Source organism: Pseudopipra pipra, chromosome 3 (assembly GCF_036250125.1).
Source record: "Pseudopipra pipra isolate bDixPip1 chromosome 3, bDixPip1.hap1, whole genome shotgun sequence".
NCBI lineage: Eukaryota > Metazoa > Chordata > Aves > Passeriformes > Pipridae > Pseudopipra > Pseudopipra pipra.
The window spans coordinates 92828695-92848489 of NC_087551.1; the positions used below are offsets into that span (position 1 = coordinate 92828695).

Below are 19795 nucleotides of genomic sequence, written 5' to 3' on the forward strand. Positions count from 1 at the left end.
TACTCTTTTCCGTTCTGTTCCATTCTGCTCTGTTTGGCTTTCAGGGCAGTAGAAGCTGAAGGCTGTTGATAATTTACAAGTCCAGTCCTTTTGTAAGCTCTTTAGGTGGGCTGCAAATCAATTGAACAGGTGAAGAACTAGGTGAAAAGTGCATTTAGAAGAGCAAGGATGCTCATTTTAACTGGGGTGTGTGTGTAATGTGAGGAGCTCATGGATTCAGAGGTGACTGGGGAATTGGAGAAGTGCTGAATGGAAATTTAAAAATCTGAATGTGCTCTCACTCTGCAGTGAAAGTAGGGATTATGAGCAATTTTCTGAGAGTTCGATAAAGGGGTTTGGCGGCACAAAACAATGGCAAACTGCCCCATGCAGCGCCTCACTTGGATGTGTCTGCAGTCTTGGAAGCTTGACTACCCTACGTTCTCCTACAAATGGACCTTGAGCTTGTTTGGAGGTTCTAGCAGGGGAGCGCAGCTACCGTATACCCTTGACCGATGAACGGTACCGTCTCTATCGGGGAGGTCGTCCTCTTCGACCGAGCGCGCAGCTTCGGGAGGGACGCACATGGAGCGTTGAGGGAGGAAGGGGACACCCGCCTAGCCAGCCAGATCAGCCGAATCAACCCTGGCGATCAATGGGGTGACAGATGTCGCAGCCAGATCGCCCTCACATCCAGGAATACTACACAAGCACGGAGAAATTTATACCTCAATACTTCGGATCACCTTCACGTCACGGTGTGCGACTGCGGCTGAAAATTCTTAGACATAACCCCTGAAATCAGCGCCTGCATCGACGAAACCTTCCAAAACAGACGCCTGAAAAAGTGTTAACGATTTTTTTGAGGGTTATAGTTCTTTCTAGAGTCCTTTGCGAAATATGCAGATTAATGGCTTCCAATTGGCTTCCGGTTGTGTCGTGCCGTGACGCGGCGCTGGGCGGGGCGGGGCGGGCGGCTGCGGAGGGGCAGGTGGGTGCCTTGTGCGGTCGCGGGTCTGCGTTCGCGTGTGGGGGCTGCTCTGGTCCTGTGTGTCAGTAACGTGGGGCTGGGAGTTCTCTTCTCCCGATCCCCCGGGGTCCTTGGCTCCCTTGGCTCCGGTGATGCGGGGGGGCGAAGGAGCTGTGCCCGGCTCGGGTTGGCACTCGGTGCCTGACCCGTGGATCGGGTCCCGGTCACGGAGCGCGATGGCTCCCCATGTAACAACATGGACCGCTCTTCATCTCGTGTGTGCCCAGAGCTTGTCCCCAGTGGAGGGGGGAGCCGATGGCCCGGAGGTGCCGCCTGTCGCACCTGAGCAGAGATGTGCCCGGGTTGGGGTTCCGAGGTGCGGGGTGGAACAGCGGCCGCTGTGGACTGACGGGGGCTGAAAGCAGGCAGGGAAAATTGCTGCTGGAATCTTGAATCCGTGAGACATGCCAGTAACAGCTGGTCCCCTGGGCCTCTTCACCGATGTCCTTCTGGTCCTTAGCTAGCGTGGGAGCAATTGTTTCTTGCACTGATATCTGTGTTCCCTTGTTCCCCTTGTTAGCCCAGGTGGCCTTCATAAATCACAAGGGAGTAAATTCAGATCCTTTTTTCCCCAAGTCCCTTTTGCTGTTGAGCAAGGCTGAGAATGGGCAGCAATCTAACTGCGATTGTGGCTCCTGGCTGCAAATTGTCGCTTTCCCTCCCTGTAGTGAGAAGACCGGGGAAGGGGAAGCGCTTTGCCCATCCCCAGAGTGCTCTTTTCATCTGATTTCAGTTCACAAGTTGGACTGTCTCTTACACTTTTGCAGGGCAGGCTCAGTCCTAGGGACCAGAATGCTACAGTTCTTTCCAAAGCTTGTTCATCCCCCGGTATTTACATGACAAGCACCCCCTATGCCTTCACCATCCATTTGCCTTTACTTCACCGATGTGTGACTTGCTTATGTCCTGTGACCTGCCTGCTGGCGTGCTAGGAGGAGGTCTCAGGAGGGTGTACTGAAGAAAAGTGACTCTTCTATTTATTTAATTTTTTAAACTACAAGTTAAAAATCGCCTTTGGCTTTTTTTCTACTTTCGTGAATTTAGCTGTATTACAAGCAGCTCCTGTTTAATTCTGTTATTTCATGTAGTTCACATTGATACTTCAGTCTTTTTGTCGGTTTCTCATGAACCACTATATTTATTAGGAGTATAGATACTGCTTGGCAATGTTTTTGTTCCCAGTGACTTACCTAAGAGCAGTTGGAGGCCCCTAAACAGACATGGGCCAAATAGCCTGGCTTGTTTGAATTCCCATGGTGTGATGCAGTCTCATATTTTTCTTGCGTGTTGGCTAACAAGCAGATCACATGCACCTCCTGCATGCTCAAGGCTTTTTTTCCCCCTCTGCTTATGAAGGAGCTCTTGGAAAATTGGAAACTGGAGTTTATTGTTAGCATGCCAGCTCTTTTCCAGTGTTGCTTGAACTGTGGATTGACGTGACAAGAAATCTCCCTAGAGGAAAAAGAGCTCTCAGTTGCAGCAAGGACTTGCTATTATGGAGTGCTGCACATGAAATGCCAGTATGATAACATCTGATTGCTCTCTTGGCTTATGGCTCTACAGTGGAATCTAATTCCTGCTGAGACCTAAACACTAGTCTATTAAAAAAATAACAGTTAATAGCCTCATTTATGAAGACATTAAAGAAACTAAAATGCTGCTTGCAAAGCACAGTGGATTTAATCAACTGAAAAATCTGTAAAGTTTTGCTTAGCAACAGGGTTTATTAATAGAGAGAAATGTGACCTGTAGAAGGATCAGTAGTGCAACACTGAATCTCTGTATTTTAATCTGGATTATTACAGAAGAAACAGGCCATTCTTCTACTGATTCTGGATCGCGTACTTACCCTGCATCACCACCGCTAGAAAGAAAAGGTAGAGGCTTGAAAATACAGTTCCATACTCCCCTAAGCATGTGTAGAATTAATGTTTAGATACTTTTAGCATTCTTTGATACAAGGACTGCTAGTTTTGGAAAAGCTGTGTGCTGCCCCTTCTCCTCTCTGATCAAGACTTGGCTTTCAGTGGTGATTGTGTAACTCTAGTGCTAAAACTTATATTTCCTAAAAGTTTTAAGGATTTTCTTAGTGGTGGCTTTTAATTTTTTTCAGTTATCTCCTACTTAGCAACTTGATGCTTACTTTTCCTGAATTTCAGGAGGATGAAAAGTCTATGAAATAATCAAATAGTCAAACCAAGTCATTTGAGACTGAAACTCTGCTGAAATATTTTGCCAAAAATTAACTTAAATTTTTGTTGTATGAGTGACCTGTGAACCATTATTCCACCTGCCATAAGATTTTCTTATAATTATTAAGTGATTATATTTTATAACTCTTTTAGGTAACAGGAAGTTTGAAGTCATGTCTGGAAAACCAAAACTTTACTACTTCAATGGAAGAGGCAAGATGGAGTCGATTCGTTGGTTGTTAGCTGCAGCCGGGGTCGAGGTTTGTTTTAGTGTTTTTAAATCTTAGCTCCACATCTGTAAGCTTGCCTTTGTGGCAGATCACAGGTTATTAGCAGAAAAGAAAAGCTATCCCAAGACACAGTAGTAAATGAGCATTGGCTATTCAGTGTAATTAAATACTGTTACCTCAGGCACACAAAAGCCTGGCTTGAGCAGCAGCACAGTAAACTAGTTTCTTGCTTAACATAAGAATGCGTAATCATTAATTAAGCATTTGTTTACTACCCAGAGCTGCTGAGCTGATAGATGTGTTCCTGGCCTGACAAGTGTCATCTTTGCCAAGTAAAACAGCAATGAATGTACTTTTGTCTTGTCTTTCTGTTTTCAGTTGGATGCTCGCACAGAGATTTTTATTTTGTTTTTCGCTCCACTGGCTGCATCCTCCACAGTAAGCTGTAGCACAAAATAAATTGTGTCTTGCTTGGATCATTTAGATGAAGCTTAACAGGACAAAGTGAGTAAACTGACTCGTGTAAGGAAATTAGAAATCTCAGAGCAGGAAGAAAAATTTTTGGGTAAAACAGAGAAGCAAGACACCACTTGAAAATATTTTTTGATGGCATATAGTTTACTTATTCATTTGCTATCTATCTTGGTGATAAACTGATAATTCAGTTTGAGGGCAGAAAGGACTAGTAGTTGCCTTGAGTGTCCTCTTTTATACAGTAAGCTGTTACAGTGCATACATTTACTCCTATACTGAGCTGAGGAATACAAGTTTTTCAAAAAGACCACCAGTCTTTGTTTGAAGGCCTTACAGAAGACACAGTTGGCTGCTTCCCTGCATTGTTTGTTCCCATGTTTTAAGTCCCTCTCTCTTCTCTTTTTATTTTTGGTTGTTTTTTTTTTTTTCAAATTAAAAAAAAAGCTGTTGATAGGTACCAGTTACTACATTTTATCTTGGGATATTCTTTTCCCAGCTTCTCATCAGCAGAAACCTGGGTTTTGAGTTTTAGACTGTGATCACACTTGCTATGGTTAAACACTGGCAGTGTATTAGTAGGCCTAATCTTCTGGGGTTTACCTAATATAGCAAGTCTTAGTTATTAACATAAGTGGCACAGATATTATGAGAGAGGCTGACTGAGCTAGTCATCTAGGGATTGGTAACATCAATAATTTTGTAGTCTCCATGTTCTGCATTGACCATAGCATGCAGACATGTACATTTAAATGTCTAACTTTGGTATCTTAATCTTGAACTCAGTTTCTCTTTAAGTGGCACTGATTGGACCAGCCATCCTCAACCATATTGAATATAACTACATCATTCTGATCAAAGGCAATTCTGTATGTTTTTGTTTCTCATCTTGTGAGTAATTCATCTTTAGGTGTCCTAAACATGCTTCTGTACTAAACTTCCTGCAGAGCTTACAACTATTACATTATTTTGTAAAAGCTTTAACTTCCTAAGAATTTGTTCCTGTCTAGCTCCCAAATCTAAATATCCCACAGCAGAGCTTTTTTTCCACATTCCAGAGAGCATCTTAAGGACAGCTTAGACTGTACTCTTGATGGTTTCACACTGAATTGCCTTTTCAATACCAAACAAACCATCCTCACTGCAGTTCTTGTTGCCTGTTCTTCTGCTAGGGTTGCCTTCAACAGCATTTATCAAATATGACAGTCACAAGAGATTTTACCAGCACTTCTGTCCTTGGTATTTTCTCCCTTAGAGCCATATCTGGAATGGAAGGAACCGTAATGTATAATCTCTTCCTTTTATGGTGCTTTAAAAGTTTATCTTTTCTAGAAATGTGAAAAGATGCTTACTTCTCCTTCCTCACTCCCTTTGGTCAGTTCGAAGAAGAGTTTTTGGAAACCCGAGAGCAATATGAGAAGCTCCTGCAAGGTGAGTCCCCATGGAATCTCAAGGAAAGTGTGACCAGACTTTAATTAGAGGAGATGTATGAAGTCTTTGAAGACTGTGTGGGACTTTCTTTTCCCCACAATAAAGATGAGAGGTATAAGCAGCTGCAGAGGCTAATGTTTTTTCCTGTGCAGACAGATGCAATTGAAAATTTAATGTCTTTCCAACATGGAGGGTTTCTCAGCTCTGGATTCTTTTGTTCTCCATTTGTCTACCTGTCCCACCTGGTCCCACAAACTTACCCTGGGCTCGACTAACTTTAAAAAATGTATCCTAAAATTTCATTGAATGTCCTGATTTAGCTTTTAAATACTCACCATAAGACAGAAATTTGTGAATCTGACATTTGCGTCAAATAGGATTCAAATAATGGAACAGAATTTTTTACATTATTTAGAATCGGACACTTTTTACTCAGCTGATACGTTTAGCATGATTGTCTCCACTGTAATTCAATTTCAGTATAAAAGCTGCTGTATCCAGACCTGACTGCAAATTCAGTTAAATTTTTTTAAAGAAAAGATGTTAATCCACAGTAATTGTTTCTGCAGTTTAATTTGTCTGCACCAGTGTAATTTATTATGTGCATGGAAGAACTCCAGTTTAATACAATGACTACCCAGAGCAAGCTCACCATAAAAGTTCAAATCTTCTGAAGACAGCAAGAAATCTGACATGGAGTTACTAGGTCAGTTGAGTAATGTGTGTCTTCCCTTTAGATGGATCCCTGCTGTTTCAGCAAGTGCCCATGGTGGAGATAGATGGGATGAGGATGGTGCAGACCAGAGCCATCCTCAGCTACATAGCAGCAAAGTACAACCTCTACGGGAAGGACCTGAAGGAAAGAGCCCTGTATGTAACAGTTCTTGAATTTATTACAGTAGCTCAGATCTATCTAGAATTAATTGCATACGTGCATAGTTGCACACACAGAGAATCATCTGTGTGCCTCAGTGACACAAAACTTGCAGTGAGCCTGAGAGGCCACAGTTAGATGCAGAACCATTGATTTCTTCTAACGTTTTTACATAAAAATATTTGAGTCAGGGTTTTACTGTGCTTTAGTGAAAGATTAATATAGCCTGACACAAATATTTGAGAAGTGATGGCTGTGTAAATGCTGAACTACTTTTGTAAACAGAAAACTTGGGAAAGAAACAGTTTTGAACTTTTGGCTGCAAAATAAGATCTGTCATTCACATTGTCTGTGACCGTATGATGTTCCACTGCACTGAAAAAAGTGTGTTGTTTAGGTCCTCAGGAGCTGGGGAGAGAACAGCTAAAAGCTATTAAAAAACTATTGGTTTCATGTGAAATTAAAGCCAGGTCTTGATGTTGCGAGTGTGAAGAAAAAAAAATGTGGTTGGGCTACCTCAATATGTAGCATTTTAAATGTCCACTTCCTATTGGTTTTCAAATGAAGGAAAACTGAAGGTCAGCTAGTAAAGCAGCAACTTTACAGTAACCTGCTATTACATGGTGCAAATGATTGGAAGAATTGGCTGAAGCAGGTTCTGGCAAGTAACAAAAAAGAATAAGTATTCAGACAAGAACCTCAGTCATAGCTTGTAGCTTCTTCGTGCTGTTACCAACCATCATTTCCTGCAGGTTGCATTCCATATATACCTCCTCCTTCAAGCAGAATTCTTTTCCATTGAGTTTTAGATTTAGGCTGGAGCCTGTTCCTGCCATCTTATTAGCAAATATAAATGAAATATATTTGTTTATTTGGTTTTGGGTGGGCCATGGCAGGGCGTGGAGGGAGGCAAGAAGCATCATTGTTTCAAGGAAGACTTGCTGTGAGTACCTCCAGGTTTAAGTACTGGTGCAGTGAATAAGAGCAGTTTTGGAAGATTGGATGAATGCAGGCTAGAAGCTGATATGCATTAAGCCTGGCAGGAATATCTGATAGCTTCTTATTGCTCAGAGCTTGTTCAGTCTTAAGGAGGCTTTGTTGAGATGCTGTTGTTTGACAACAAAAACCATTATTAGCCTTATTACACAGCAGGAACCCAAATCTTTTGCAATAAAGGATGGTTAAAGATTTTATCAGACAATTTTACCAGATATTTTATCCATATTCGTGAGGACTTAATTTAAATGCGAATCTAGTCTACAGTACGAAACTGCTCTCATAGCTCTGGAAAAATGGATAAAAAGGACAGTCCGAAGAACTGCTGTACTGATAATTTAGCTGGAAGCAGAACTGGGTACGCTTCAGGCTTCCAACCCTATTATTAATCTGTTTGGCACCACTTGGACTTTGGATGAAACTCTGAAGCCAGAGGATTAAGTCAACTGTAGATGACTTCTTATGGTGCTGTGTATTTCTTTGGTGATTCTGAAGTGATCTGTAACACCAAATTTACTCTTTTTTAACCTCTGTACAATCCTGCTTAATCCTGCCCAATGAAGCAAGTAAAGGGCCAACAACACTACAAATACAGGTGAGACTCAGACTGTAACATACCTTTTTTAATTGCAAAATAATTTTCATGAGAGGAATGGGAATTTCAGTTTTTACTCTCATAACACAAATCTAATAAAATTCTTCTTGTAGAGGTGCCTTCTAATTTTCTATGCTTTGGTTTCAAGGATTGATATGTATGTTGGAGGAACCGATGACCTTATGGGCTTCATTTTGATGTTCCCTTTCTTATCAGCTGAGGATAAAGAGAAACAACGTGCTTTTATTGTTCAAAAGGCAACAAGCAGATATTTCCCAGCATATGAAAAGGTGTGTAGGAGGGTTATTTTCTTACATTTTTCTGGGGGGATAGCAATGGGAAACTGGGTATTTTAACAAAGGCAGAAGAAACAAAAGTGTCAGTTCAGTACTTTAAAGCAGGACATAATACTGTCTGCAGGCTGGTGAGACGAGGGGGTGGTCAGAGCAGTATGAGACAAATTGGGGCCTTTCAGTATGTTTTCTCTCCCATGCCCAGCTGAGGAGGAGAGCAATAGAGCAGCTTTGGTGGACAGCTGGTGTCCAGCCAGGGTCAACTCACCTCAGTAACTCACATTGCAAAAGCAGTGCTAATTGTCATCTTTGTTTAACACTTCTACAGCAATACACAGCTGTCTTCAAGCCATTCTGGAATCTGCTTAAGCCTGCTGATTAAGCCGTACTGGAATCTTGGTGTTTTTCTAACTTGATACTTTTTCTAAGTTTGATACTTTGAGAGATGGGACTCAAGAGATACTCTCACTGATAGTTAATACACACAGACAGGATGATCTGGCGGGAATAGCTGCTTCTCTGTTTTAAAGACTAAAAAGACAGTTTTTCACTTTGCCATGTCTCCTGTAGTGGCTGTCAGAGGGCATTCTGCCCTAGATTCCACTTGTTAAATCTTAGCCCCAGTGTTTTAGGCTGATCATGTCTTACATTCTCTGTTTTTCTGCTGAAGCTGTAACTGCATACAGAAAAATTCAAGATTTATTAGACTTGAAAGGTGTGAAGACCAAGAAGGTATCTAACCTTGTAGTCCAGTACACAGGGTTACGTAGAGCTATAGGAAGGAACAACGGGTAAGGAAAACCCTGGGATCCTGGATTACAGCTGCAGAATGAAAAGTGATTGCAGGCACTAGGCCCACATCCCCCCACCTAGTAATTGCATGGGACAGAAGGGTGAAAAGGAGAGAGTAAGGTTAAAAAAGGTGTGCCTGTGAGTTTTGGAAACATGAACCCCAGCTGGCTGTCCAGATCTGAACATTTTCATCTATGACATTTCTAGGTTTTGAAAGACCGTGAATTTCTTGTTGGTAACAGTTTTAGCTGGGCAGATGTTCATCTTCTTGAAGCCATTTTAATGGTAGAAGAGAAGAAGTCAGATGTGCTCTCAGGCTTTCCTCAGTTACAGGTACCTTGCACTAACAATATGCTCATACGTCTGTAAATGTGATAAATGATGTGTTATGTGTGGATAATTCCATGAAACATTTGTCACCTTCTCATTGTAGTCTCATTCTTTTTGCTTTAGGAAGAGCCTTGTAATATATTTCATCTAGAGAATCTGTTATTTTCTAAAGTAAACCCTGTACACATCTGAAAAAATGCACCCTCCCTTTTTTTCCTCTCCTCACCAGTTCTGTGATACCTTTAAGCAGAATATATTTTCTGGATCACAAGAACTGATTTGAGTAATATACACATCAGAAATCACAGATAACTGTTTCCACTTTATCCCAAGAGGACTGATTTATTACTGTGGAAAATAACAGGGTTGAAGTGAGGGGGAGTAAAATCCATCCACTGCTAGGACTGTATTCTCAGTCTTGTCTCCATGTACAGCTTGTTAAAGGATGTTACACAAATCAGTAAAATAGTTTTTTTCTTGTGTTACTTTCTGTTCTTTAAATATGACATACTTACTGTTTGCCTTCTAGGCATTTAAAGCAAGGATAAGCAGCATCCCCACAATCAAGAAATTCCTAGAGCCAGGAAGCCAGAGGAAACCTGTTCCTGATGATAAATACGTGGAGACTGTGAGAAGAGTTCTGCGCATGTACTATGATGTGAAGGCGAATTAGTGTGCGGGGCCCAGGCACAGCTGTGCTCGGGGTCAGAGAGTGGCCAGGCCACACACAGACAGTTACACTGCACAGGAAGGCAAAGGGGTGTTCGAGAGGCCTTTCTATGGGCAGTGTCTAGTGCTCTCATACAAAATACAGTAGGCAGGTATATTTTATAACACTTTAATACTAGCCTGCTCTTTCCTTCCTTCATCCGGAGATGTTTTCTGCTAATTTTAAGCAAGTGAAATGGCAGCAAGCATGGTGTGTGTAAGAGTGAAGAAGAGAGAAATGTGAGCTAGTGACTGACTGCTTTCAGCATGTTCTGCTGCTGCTGAGAATTTCTGAGATCCAGATCAGATTTTTATGTGATGATTGCTTCCAATTTATGCCTTTATTGTTTTTAATATCACTGTCAGCAAATGAAACAAGCGGTTTTTAAAGAAGGTAGGAGGGAGGAGTTGGGAGGAGTTTCTCTTGCCAGTTCTACTGGACATCAATGCCTTGCCTGTGCCTTGTACCTTTATAATTAAGCTGCAATTTTATTACTGACTTAGGAAATAAATTTATTGCCAAATGGTATTTTTGTTTAACCACTGTATCTAGAGGATCTGTTCTAATCAAATAAACTTTTTATGTGGTCACATTGTCCTGTTGTCTCATGAATGAAATTTGGGGCTTGCAAACATAATTTGTACTTTTCTTGGAAGATAAATTCTCTATATTTTATACGTTAACACAAATGCTTCATGCAAAGGTGTACTTTGTTTGCGTTTATAAACAAAAGAATGGAGATGTAAAGGAGAGGTAGTAAACCATCACACAAACCTGATATAGTTCCTATCTAAGGCCTAGTACCAGCCAAACTCAAAATGTTGTTTCTTTTCCTCTTTTTTTTTCAAGTCTGTGGTTTCCACAGACAACTAGACAAAGGAATTTAAAGTGTTTTTAATCACTTCAATAAATGGCACTTATGCCTTGAAAAGATGCTCTGCAGGATGTTATCTTGGGGTTTTGTATCTGTTATTTATAGTTCTATATTAATGACATAACTTACATAAGAAGACTTGTGCTCAATCCTGAATGGCACAATTTTATTCCTGCATTAGCTATGGGTTGAGAAATAAGATGCTGCTTGATATTGGAATGCAGTGAGCACACTCATTGGATATTTGATGGACAAGTTGCCCACTTGAAAGCTCATCAGTCTTTCCAGCCTCAGTGTGACTGAAGTTTTCAGCACTACAAACACTTTTCCCTCATTGTCAGGTATACAAAGTTTGTACTGATCTACAGTATCTTATCAGTCACCTGCCTTCCTAATGTCAGTTGAAATTGCAGTTTAGTCCTTGGTTTAATCTCAGATTAGTTTAATACGAAAGTTTGGAAAACCCTGTAGTTGTTGATCTTAATTCCTTTGCTAAGTGAAATTTTTTTTTCAGAATATGAGGAAAGTTGTGGTATAATGCTGTTCAAAAGTTCCACAAGCAAAGATGCAGAAGCTGTAGGGAGTGACTCTATCAGTACTTGTTGGTGATAAGCCTAATAGCTGATGGTCATACCTTTTTAGTAAAGGTATGGCACAGCAGCAATGAATGTGAGCAGAAGATCAATTGGTACTGAAGCCTTGTCATCAGCTCTGTATGTGTTTGGGACAGGGTTAACTTCAGCCTATCTCAAGAGTGGTTGTGTGGACTGAATGCCATTTACACTGCATTTCTGCACTCTTGGAGCACATTTTTCAGTTTAATTTCATCCGGAAAGAATCCAGATGGTACACTCCAAGATCACACTGTGATGGGAGCCAAAGCACAGTTTAAGAAATTCATTTTAAAAACATATTCCTGTTCCAGACCACTAAGGTAGACATACCCTGTAATGCTCCAGGTCTGGTCCAACTGATGGGTCGTTTCCTGATATTTCAGTAAATTGTTGATGAGAACTTCTATTGTGTTATTTTTTATTTATCTTCTTGATTTGGATTGAAATGAAGACACCTAAAATTGTTTATATATGAGCTAGTGTGTAGTTCTCCATTATAATATCTACAGCCATTTATGCTTATGCTATGATGGCAGGGTTACATGGTGTGATGCAGTGTTGTGGGTTGACCCTGTCTAAGAATGTAACATTTCTTATTTTAATATTCCATAACCAGTTTGTCAGTTTAGTTTCTACCCTGTACAGAGGGACAGGTCTACAGACTGTAATTGTGATGTTCCAAATTCTGGGCAAACTAGGGACAAAATCAGCTTAGATCTAAGTCTTTTGTAAAAGATGCCCATACAGAGCATCCTTGAGTCCTGGTACAGCATTTAGGTTGTTAGCTGATTTCAGTAATGCTTTCAGGACACATCAGAGCACTTCAGTTCTGTTACCAGCCTTCAAGACAGTAATAAACAAGTAAAATATACAGACACTTGTTGCTGTTTCTCCTGTGTCTTTCAATGTTGCTGGCCCAATAATTCCTGGCTCAAAATTAGTTAAGAATGCATGATAACCTCAGGAATTGTTTTAACTATCACAAAGACTTAGGCATTAGACAGGCAGTTTTGATGTATTTTCCAAGGAGGACTTGAGTTTGTTCTCAACCCTTGCTCAGGTAAGACATATTTATTGGCATCGTTCTGATCGTCAGGCAAGTTATGCTTAGTGGGGGTAAAGGTGGTGATCCTACACAACCTGTTTTGATTTAAAACACACTCTGTCCGTGGAATTGCAAGTTCATTTTAAGTTAAAACACTGAGATAATTCTCATTGATTTAATACTGAGTACAGGATATAGGCTTTAGTACAAGTTATGGTTTCTGATGACTGTATGGGATCTTTATAGATTATTCTGCATTGTGTTTGCTTATATTTTGGTAGGTTGCAATTAATTCCAATGGAACTCTACTATCCAAGCACCTCTGAAGGTGCAAAAGAAGTATCAGTTATTCACAGGGATTTTGCAGGTCTCCTGCATGCTTCTTGTGTCTCTTCTTCTCACCTGCATATAGCAACACTAACAAAAGAAAGCAAGATGCCAAATTCAGGGGAAACTAGAGAGATTGACTGACTGGAGAGCTCCTAACACTACTTACAGCAGGCATTTGACAGGTATTCCTATGCTTACTGTCACTTGCCAATTGCCACCATAAGCAAAATAGACTTGATCTGAGGAAAATTAATTCATTACCAATTAATATAGTTGCATGGTGAGAAACAAAGACTTGAATCCCTTCCTCCCACTCCTTCCCAGACTTCTTCCCTCCTTTGTTACCAACTCTTCTACCTCCCTGCTTCCACCTCCTCTCGATGTTCACAGGGCTGTTTTTCCCTCACACTCTGTCGTGCAGTGTTTTCTCCCATCTTAAGCACATTTTGCCGAGGTGCCCCCACCTCGGCTGTGGGCTCGGCCCTGCCCTGCGGTGGGTGGGTTGGAGCCAGGTGGAATCACCAGTGTCTGGCACGGAGCTCCCTCACAGAGCCTTGCTGCAGCCCCCGGGGTGCCAACACCCCGTACATCAGTGTCTGGTTTCATGTGGTACAAATAAGCTTGTGAGTCTCTCAGCGGGTTTCCAAACGGGTCGTGGGGATCACTGGGAGCTGCTGGTGGCCTTGGAGCTACTCATGTGTGGTGGTCACAGCTTTGAGGTCCAGCAGGGGGAAGTTCACGTTCCAGAGGAGGTGTGTAGGAGCTGAACACCTGATCCCTGCCCGGGCACTGCTGGTGCAGGGGAGTTCTGGGCAGGCTGCACTCGGAACCCGAAATTCGGAGTTGCATTAAACCTCAATCTTGCTCCTAGGAAAAACTCTTCTATTTGCTGCGGGGGAAATTTTCATTCGTAGGCAACTCCTCGGCGTGTTCCCGGGCTCCCTTTCAACACCGCAGGAACTGTGGGCATGGAATTAGCCTGACCTTACTTTTCCTGCCCCCAGGTGGGGCTCTGCTCTTTCGGCAAGTGCCCTCTGTGGGCACTGGCGGGATGGAGATGGTGCAGCGTGGAGCAATTCTCAGCCATACAGCCCGAAAAATACCACCTGCGTGGGAAGGACCTGAAGGACCTGAAGCCTGGTAAAGTAACTTCAATCCTCTAAACACCAGATGCCCACTTTTTAATTGTGACTACTTTTGTAGTCAGCAGAAATAAATAATAGCACCAAATGGCAATTTATCTGGAAGGCATCTGCCTGGAAGCACGTCTGCAAGCCACCTCGGAGTGCAGGGCAGAGAAAGGCATATATTTACATATCACTACCAGCCCCTTCCAGGCTTTGACCTGTGAAACTTTCCTTGTTGCCGTCTCTTGGAATTTTCTTGTCCTGCAGCCTGTGCCTGTTGTCTCTCCTACTTTCACTATGGTCCGCTGAGGAAAGCCTGGTCCTGGCCCCTCTGCAACTACGTTTTAGGTAGGTGAAGACAGCAATTAGATCCATGGCACTTCACTATTTCATGTTTTTATGAAAGGGCTAAAATGAAAAACAGCACATTTCACAGAAGATAAAAGAGAAATGGACTACAGGGAGGAAAGTTGAAATTCAGTGAACGGAATCAGTATGCTGTGAATGAATAAACAGGATGCATTTAGTCTAGTTAAATACAGTTTGCCTAAATTCCCACTGATGTGAGAAGCAGAAACTCAGAGGAGAAACTGAAGGACATGGTGCATATTAGCCATATACCAGCTCCCAGCATGGCACTGGCATCCAAAAAAGCTAATGTGACCTTGGTGTATAGTGAAAATTTCAGATTTTCATCGTTGTAACTCCATGTCCAGCTCTAATATTTACCCACGAGCTACCTAGCTATAGGCATCACTTAATCCTAATGCAGAACCGGGGACAATTTTTTAGTTATGTTGTAGATTTGTTTATATTGCTTGCCCTATAACTACTACTTTCCATTTCAGACCAATTTCTACACTGCAGCAGAACTATTTAATCTCATACCTGAAAACATCATGCAAGAGAAGATGAAATGGAATGGAATGTTATGTTTTCTGGTAAGAGAAAAAGAGCTTGACTTCACCCTAGTGCAGAAAGATTAAATTCTGAAAGGCAGATTATCCCACTACTCATCATGGTATGGTTTTATACCTTGCCTTGTAGGCTTGTACCATCTGACTTGCACATACTTTTCTCTGAGGCTGTACCATCTACTTCTAGGAGAGTGCCTTCTTCCTTCTCATCAGCCCTGAGCCACTTTCAGATGAAGCTGATTTAACAGGCTTTTGTTGGCTTATGATTAGAACTTTTTCCACCCCTATTCTTAGTAGTTGCATTGTTTTCAATCTTAGGCTTTTAAAGCAAGAGTAAGCAACATTGCCACAAATAAGAAATTCCTCCAGCTTGTCAGCCAACAAAGCAATGATGAATCCAGATGAACGAGCTGTAGCATTAACAGATTTTTTTACCATGAAATGAAGCCAGGTTCCATCTGCTGTCATTTTTCAACCCCTTTTCTGACTTAAACCTTGATTTTTGTTCTTCTAGATTTGTACTGTCTTGCACATACGACATGAACAAATGAGTCTCATGCTGAAAACATCAGTAGAGAAGAAGCCAAGTTACATTTCACAAACTGTTTTACATTATCTGCAAGAAAGGTAAATGCACAGTTAGATCGTTACTTATAAATGTCATTAAAGCCCATTCATTTTATAATTTTGAACATGCTACCAAACAGTGAATAAAGAGCATCTTAAAGGTGGTATGCTTCTAGGCTATATAAATAATGTGTCACTAATCTTGTTTCATCGACTCTTTTTTATGCTGACAGGTCTGTGTAAGAGGGTTTAAGGGACAGAGAGAATAGGTAGGGAACCAAACAGGCCTTGAAACAGTGGCTCAGCCAGAGGCCTCTGAGATAACGCAGGAATCCACTAAAAGACCTTGGGCAGCCTGGGAAGGAGAGAAAAGAAGCTGCTAATTCCTGCGGAGGAATACCTGTGATGAGTACCTGCACTTAAAGATAAAAATAAGATAGAGAAAACTGTTTTAAGCTAACACCACTTATAGAATATATACTGGTATATATTTAACAATAGTAGTGTGTTATTAAAAGGTTTGAAAGGAGTGTGTAAATTTAAAAAATGTGTGTAACAGTATAAAAAGTAGATCCTGTGTGCCTTCATTTCTGTACCCTAGAAATCAATGCTCTAAGTGTGATAAAAGTGTGTTACTGTAAACATTGCACACCTTTTTCCACCTTTTATCCAGGGACGACAAGGACGAAGAATAAAGCCTCAAACTTATAATGCAGCCAGATTGTCTTTCTTAACAACTAAAAGACATCAAAAAAAGTGTAAAACTGCATTAGACAGATTTTCAGGCATCAGCAAGAATATTTGTCTTTGAAGATATATTAATACTGAAATCTGTATTAGGGTTATGCAGTCTTTTGAAAATTCTGATGAACTCCAGGGAAAAAAAACTTCAGTGAAAACAAAGTGTTTTATAAGAGAAGAAATGGACCTGTGGTCAATAAAACCTATTTCTCTTCTCTGAGAAGTATAAATAAATCTGGTTTAATTTTAAAAGGACCAGAACAAGCAAAAAAAAAAAAAGTTTACAGGATGAGAGCTGATTTTAAATTTGTTCAAGTGGTCAATTTTTATAATTATCTTATTGTAAAAAGTATTTTTAATTGGAAAAAAACCCCAGATTGTTCTCCAGCTTTATAATTGGTCAACATCAGACAAAAATAGGACTGAAATTTCTGCTTTACTTCTTTATATCTTCTTTTGAAAATAAAAATATTCTTTAAACCTGAGTTTAGATTAGTAGTAGTTTTAGTTGTAACAATACACATAAACTGAGAGTCTTAGAAAGTTTCCCAGAACATACTAGAGACCAGAAAGAGGAAACATACACAAGTTTCGATCAAAATATGAAGTCATTATAATACATGAGCTATTTAAGATAAATATTTCACAATGAAATTTGTACTACTAAAGTTATTTTTCAGTTGGCTTTGAGACCTTGATCTTGCCTATCTTGTGCGTAGATAAATCAGCCCTTTGACCATACCGAGATACTTAGATCAATAAAGACTAAACAATCCAAATTACAACATTCTGTAAACCAGCTCTCCATTTAACCTCCCCTCAACAGCAGCACAATGGGTGTAAATCAGACTTTTCTGTGCCAGTGGTCTAGCTGAGTGCCAAAGAGCTTATAGAAATATGTGTGAGGGTGACAAGTCTTGGTTAACCTTGTCTTTGGGCAGCCAGTAAAACTTCCAGAACAGAACCAGAGCACTCACTGAAAGTTTGCAGCAAGTCCAAGCTTAAGTAATGCATGACTTGTTTTAACTATTCACGTGGACTCTAATTACTTTTATCACAGTGGTGGCGTGCTTCAGTTTAGGAGTGCAATAAGCAGCATGGAGATAATCCTCCTACCTTCCTGTGTTTAATTCTTTAGTGGCAGTTAGTGATGTACCCTGTGCTTACCTCTGAGAGGATGCTGTAATCAGGCATGGTCCCCCAAGCCAGATGCTTAGTGGTTTGTGAGGGCTGCACGTAGGCACATTTCGAGAAGACTTTGAACTGGTCTCATCTACAGCACAAGGAAGTGTGTCCACAGAGCACAGTGGGAACCTGACATGCCAGGGCATGGTGTACACATTATTTAAAATATGGCTGTGCCCAACCCCAGATCATTTAAGTGGCACCTGGGCCCTATGCCCGCTGCCTGAAAACTCATGGGTGTGGCTTAACAAATCATGTATAAAATAAACTTATTTTCTTTTCTGCTCTAGAGGTTCAGAACAGCTATTCAAGTTACAGATGGCAGTAACCTCATTGATCGATACCTTCAGATGTCAAAGGAGCTTTGTAATTACATTATGAAAGGCTGTGCTGGAAGCAAAATAAAAACAAGAGGGAAAGTCTTTCTGTCAAACAGGAATGTGTAGAAGGGGAACAACAGTCAAAGATGGGTGTGGACATGTTCAGCAAATCCAAAAAGCGTCAGAATGCTTTTGCTTGACCACTCATCCCTGAACCTCAAATCAAGGACCTCTTCCTCCCATTCTTCTTTGCCGTCAAGCCTTTTGCTGCCATTGTCAGCATCTGAGACTGCAGAGGGAACCAAGTGACGACAGCCACACACATGCTCTGCTGTGGTCGCTGTTCCTGAACCAGCTCTTTCACTCAGGTGCTGATACCAAAGACCTCAAAAGCAGGAATAGATTAATCTTGATTTAATACTGCCATCACAGACAGGTATGAACAAATGCTCCTTTCTTAATCAGCTATACCTGTATGTGCCCCATTCCTACTTTAGCCCCATCTGTATTGCTGGTTTAGGCATATAGGGACCACTGGCTGGCACTGCTTCCAGCATTGACACCACACTCAGACCTTCCAAAATAGGGTGCTGTACCCATGCTGCCTGCTAGAAACTGTTTTGGGCATCTGTTGGAATTTTGACCCATACTCAGGAATTTTGTGTGGGGTAACCTGGTGGTAACTGGGTTTGACATAGAAAATACAGAAGCATGCATTTAATGTTATGCTTTATTCATTAAATCATGAACTTCAGAGGGAGTTAAAATTAGGCAAAGTGTAAAGAAGCACCATACAGAGGTTTTTTTGCTGATGCCATCAACCTCTGAAGCACATAAATTACAAATTTGCAAGTAGCCTCTATTGGAAGTGCATCCTCTAGAAGAGACTGCCAGCAATTACCAGGCAGAGAAACCATAAGGAAACTCTAGCTGTGAAGAAAAAGAAAGTAGCAGCTTTGGAAGGATTTCCCCAAGATAGTTACCTAGAGACTTTTGTCCTGAGATTCCCCATTGTGAGGTGCTGTGGCTTTAGACAGATAAATATAATTTTGATAACAGTGTGGGTTCTGGGAACAGATCTTCAGATTAGCTGTACTGATGTCTGCTGCAGGGGTGTAAAGTGATGCCCAATATCACATGTGGGTCTATGCCAGAGGAGAGACCCTGATCTCTGGCACCCAAATCCCATTTCCTTCTGCTCTGCCACCCTTGTGTCTGTTTGTATCCACTTTCAGTTTTGGTATTTTCACCTGAAATATAGATAGAAGAGCTGAAACAGTTACTTCTCATGGAAACAGGGTAAGAAAATCATAGTTTATTTCATCTCTGAGTATTGCCATGTGCATGCAATTTCCAAAATTAATGCTATTGCCTTAAGACATAGGGTGAGGTTGTGACAAAAATGGCTTATATCAAGTTATCACTAAGTAAGCTTGATACTATATTTCAAAGTAATGAAGCACTGTTATCCCATACTTTGGGTAACTTTTCTGTGCCATACAGCACTGAAAATAAAAAAAAATTGGGTTACTGCTAAGTAGTGAAACAAACCTAGAAACTTCAGTGGTTTGTCTTCAAATACCCCAAATATAACCCAGAAAAATCTATAATTTTCTCAGTGTTACAACATGTCTTGCTCTTGTATTTGAGGAAACTGCTGCCAAAATTCCAAGAGAGCAGTTCAAACAGATGGTTACCATAGAAACTATGAGGTTATCTTCATGGTCTAGTCAAATCAGCAAACTGACAGTGTGTGCCTTGGGTGTCAATTTTCAGAGCCATACGCCTTTAAGCTTAAAAGCATTTGGGAGTTTTTCTCTCTAATTGGGTATGACCAGAAACTCCCCCAAACTGCAAAGTTTAAACAGCCCTGGGGAACCTGCCTGTGCTGGGTGGAGACTGAGTTAAGGCCAGAAGGTAAGTGCTGACTTAGAAATTCCTTTTTCTTAAAGCATTTGAGTGATTATTTTAAGTGAAGCTACTTCCAAATTTGCTGGGGTAATGTAAATTTTCTTCTCTCTTCAGTTTGTGTGGCAGATAGACTAAGCATGGCTTGATAGTTACTCACCAGCTGAAAGCTGTAGGAGAGAGAATACCAGAGAAAAGACATGTGTTAACCAGGAAATTAATCCTGCAGTGCAGTCCAGAGCTGA

At 41.0% G+C, this 19795-nt stretch overlaps 1 protein-coding gene and 1 long non-coding RNA gene across 3 annotated transcripts; both read left to right on the forward strand.

Annotated features, from left to right (window-relative positions):
• The first annotated feature begins 874 nt into the window (after window positions 1-874).
• Window positions 875-10512, forward strand: LOC135412023 (glutathione S-transferase 3). Of its 2 annotated transcripts, XM_064650357.1 has the most exons (8): window positions 875-974; window positions 2818-2886; window positions 3355-3461; window positions 5282-5333; window positions 6071-6203; window positions 7947-8088; window positions 9091-9216; window positions 9743-10512. In XM_064650357.1, the coding sequence occupies exons 1-8, from the start codon at window positions 890-892 to the stop codon at window positions 9884-9886; spliced, it is 858 nt and encodes a 285-aa protein (XP_064506427.1). In that variant the 5' UTR covers window positions 875-889; the 3' UTR covers window positions 9887-10512. The 2 variants fall into 2 exon arrangements, with proteins under 2 accessions (XP_064506427.1, XP_064506428.1); XM_064650358.1 differs by lacking the exon at window positions 2818-2886 and having other exon boundaries at window positions 916-970.
• Window positions 10513-12939: 2427 nt separating this feature from the next.
• LOC135412034 (uncharacterized) lies at window positions 12940-15966 on the forward strand. Its single transcript, XR_010429464.1, has 3 exons — window positions 12940-13925; window positions 15344-15456; window positions 15630-15966. It is a non-coding gene; the product is annotated as an uncharacterized LOC135412034 (long non-coding RNA).
• The last annotated feature ends 3829 nt before the right edge of the window (window positions 15967-19795 follow it).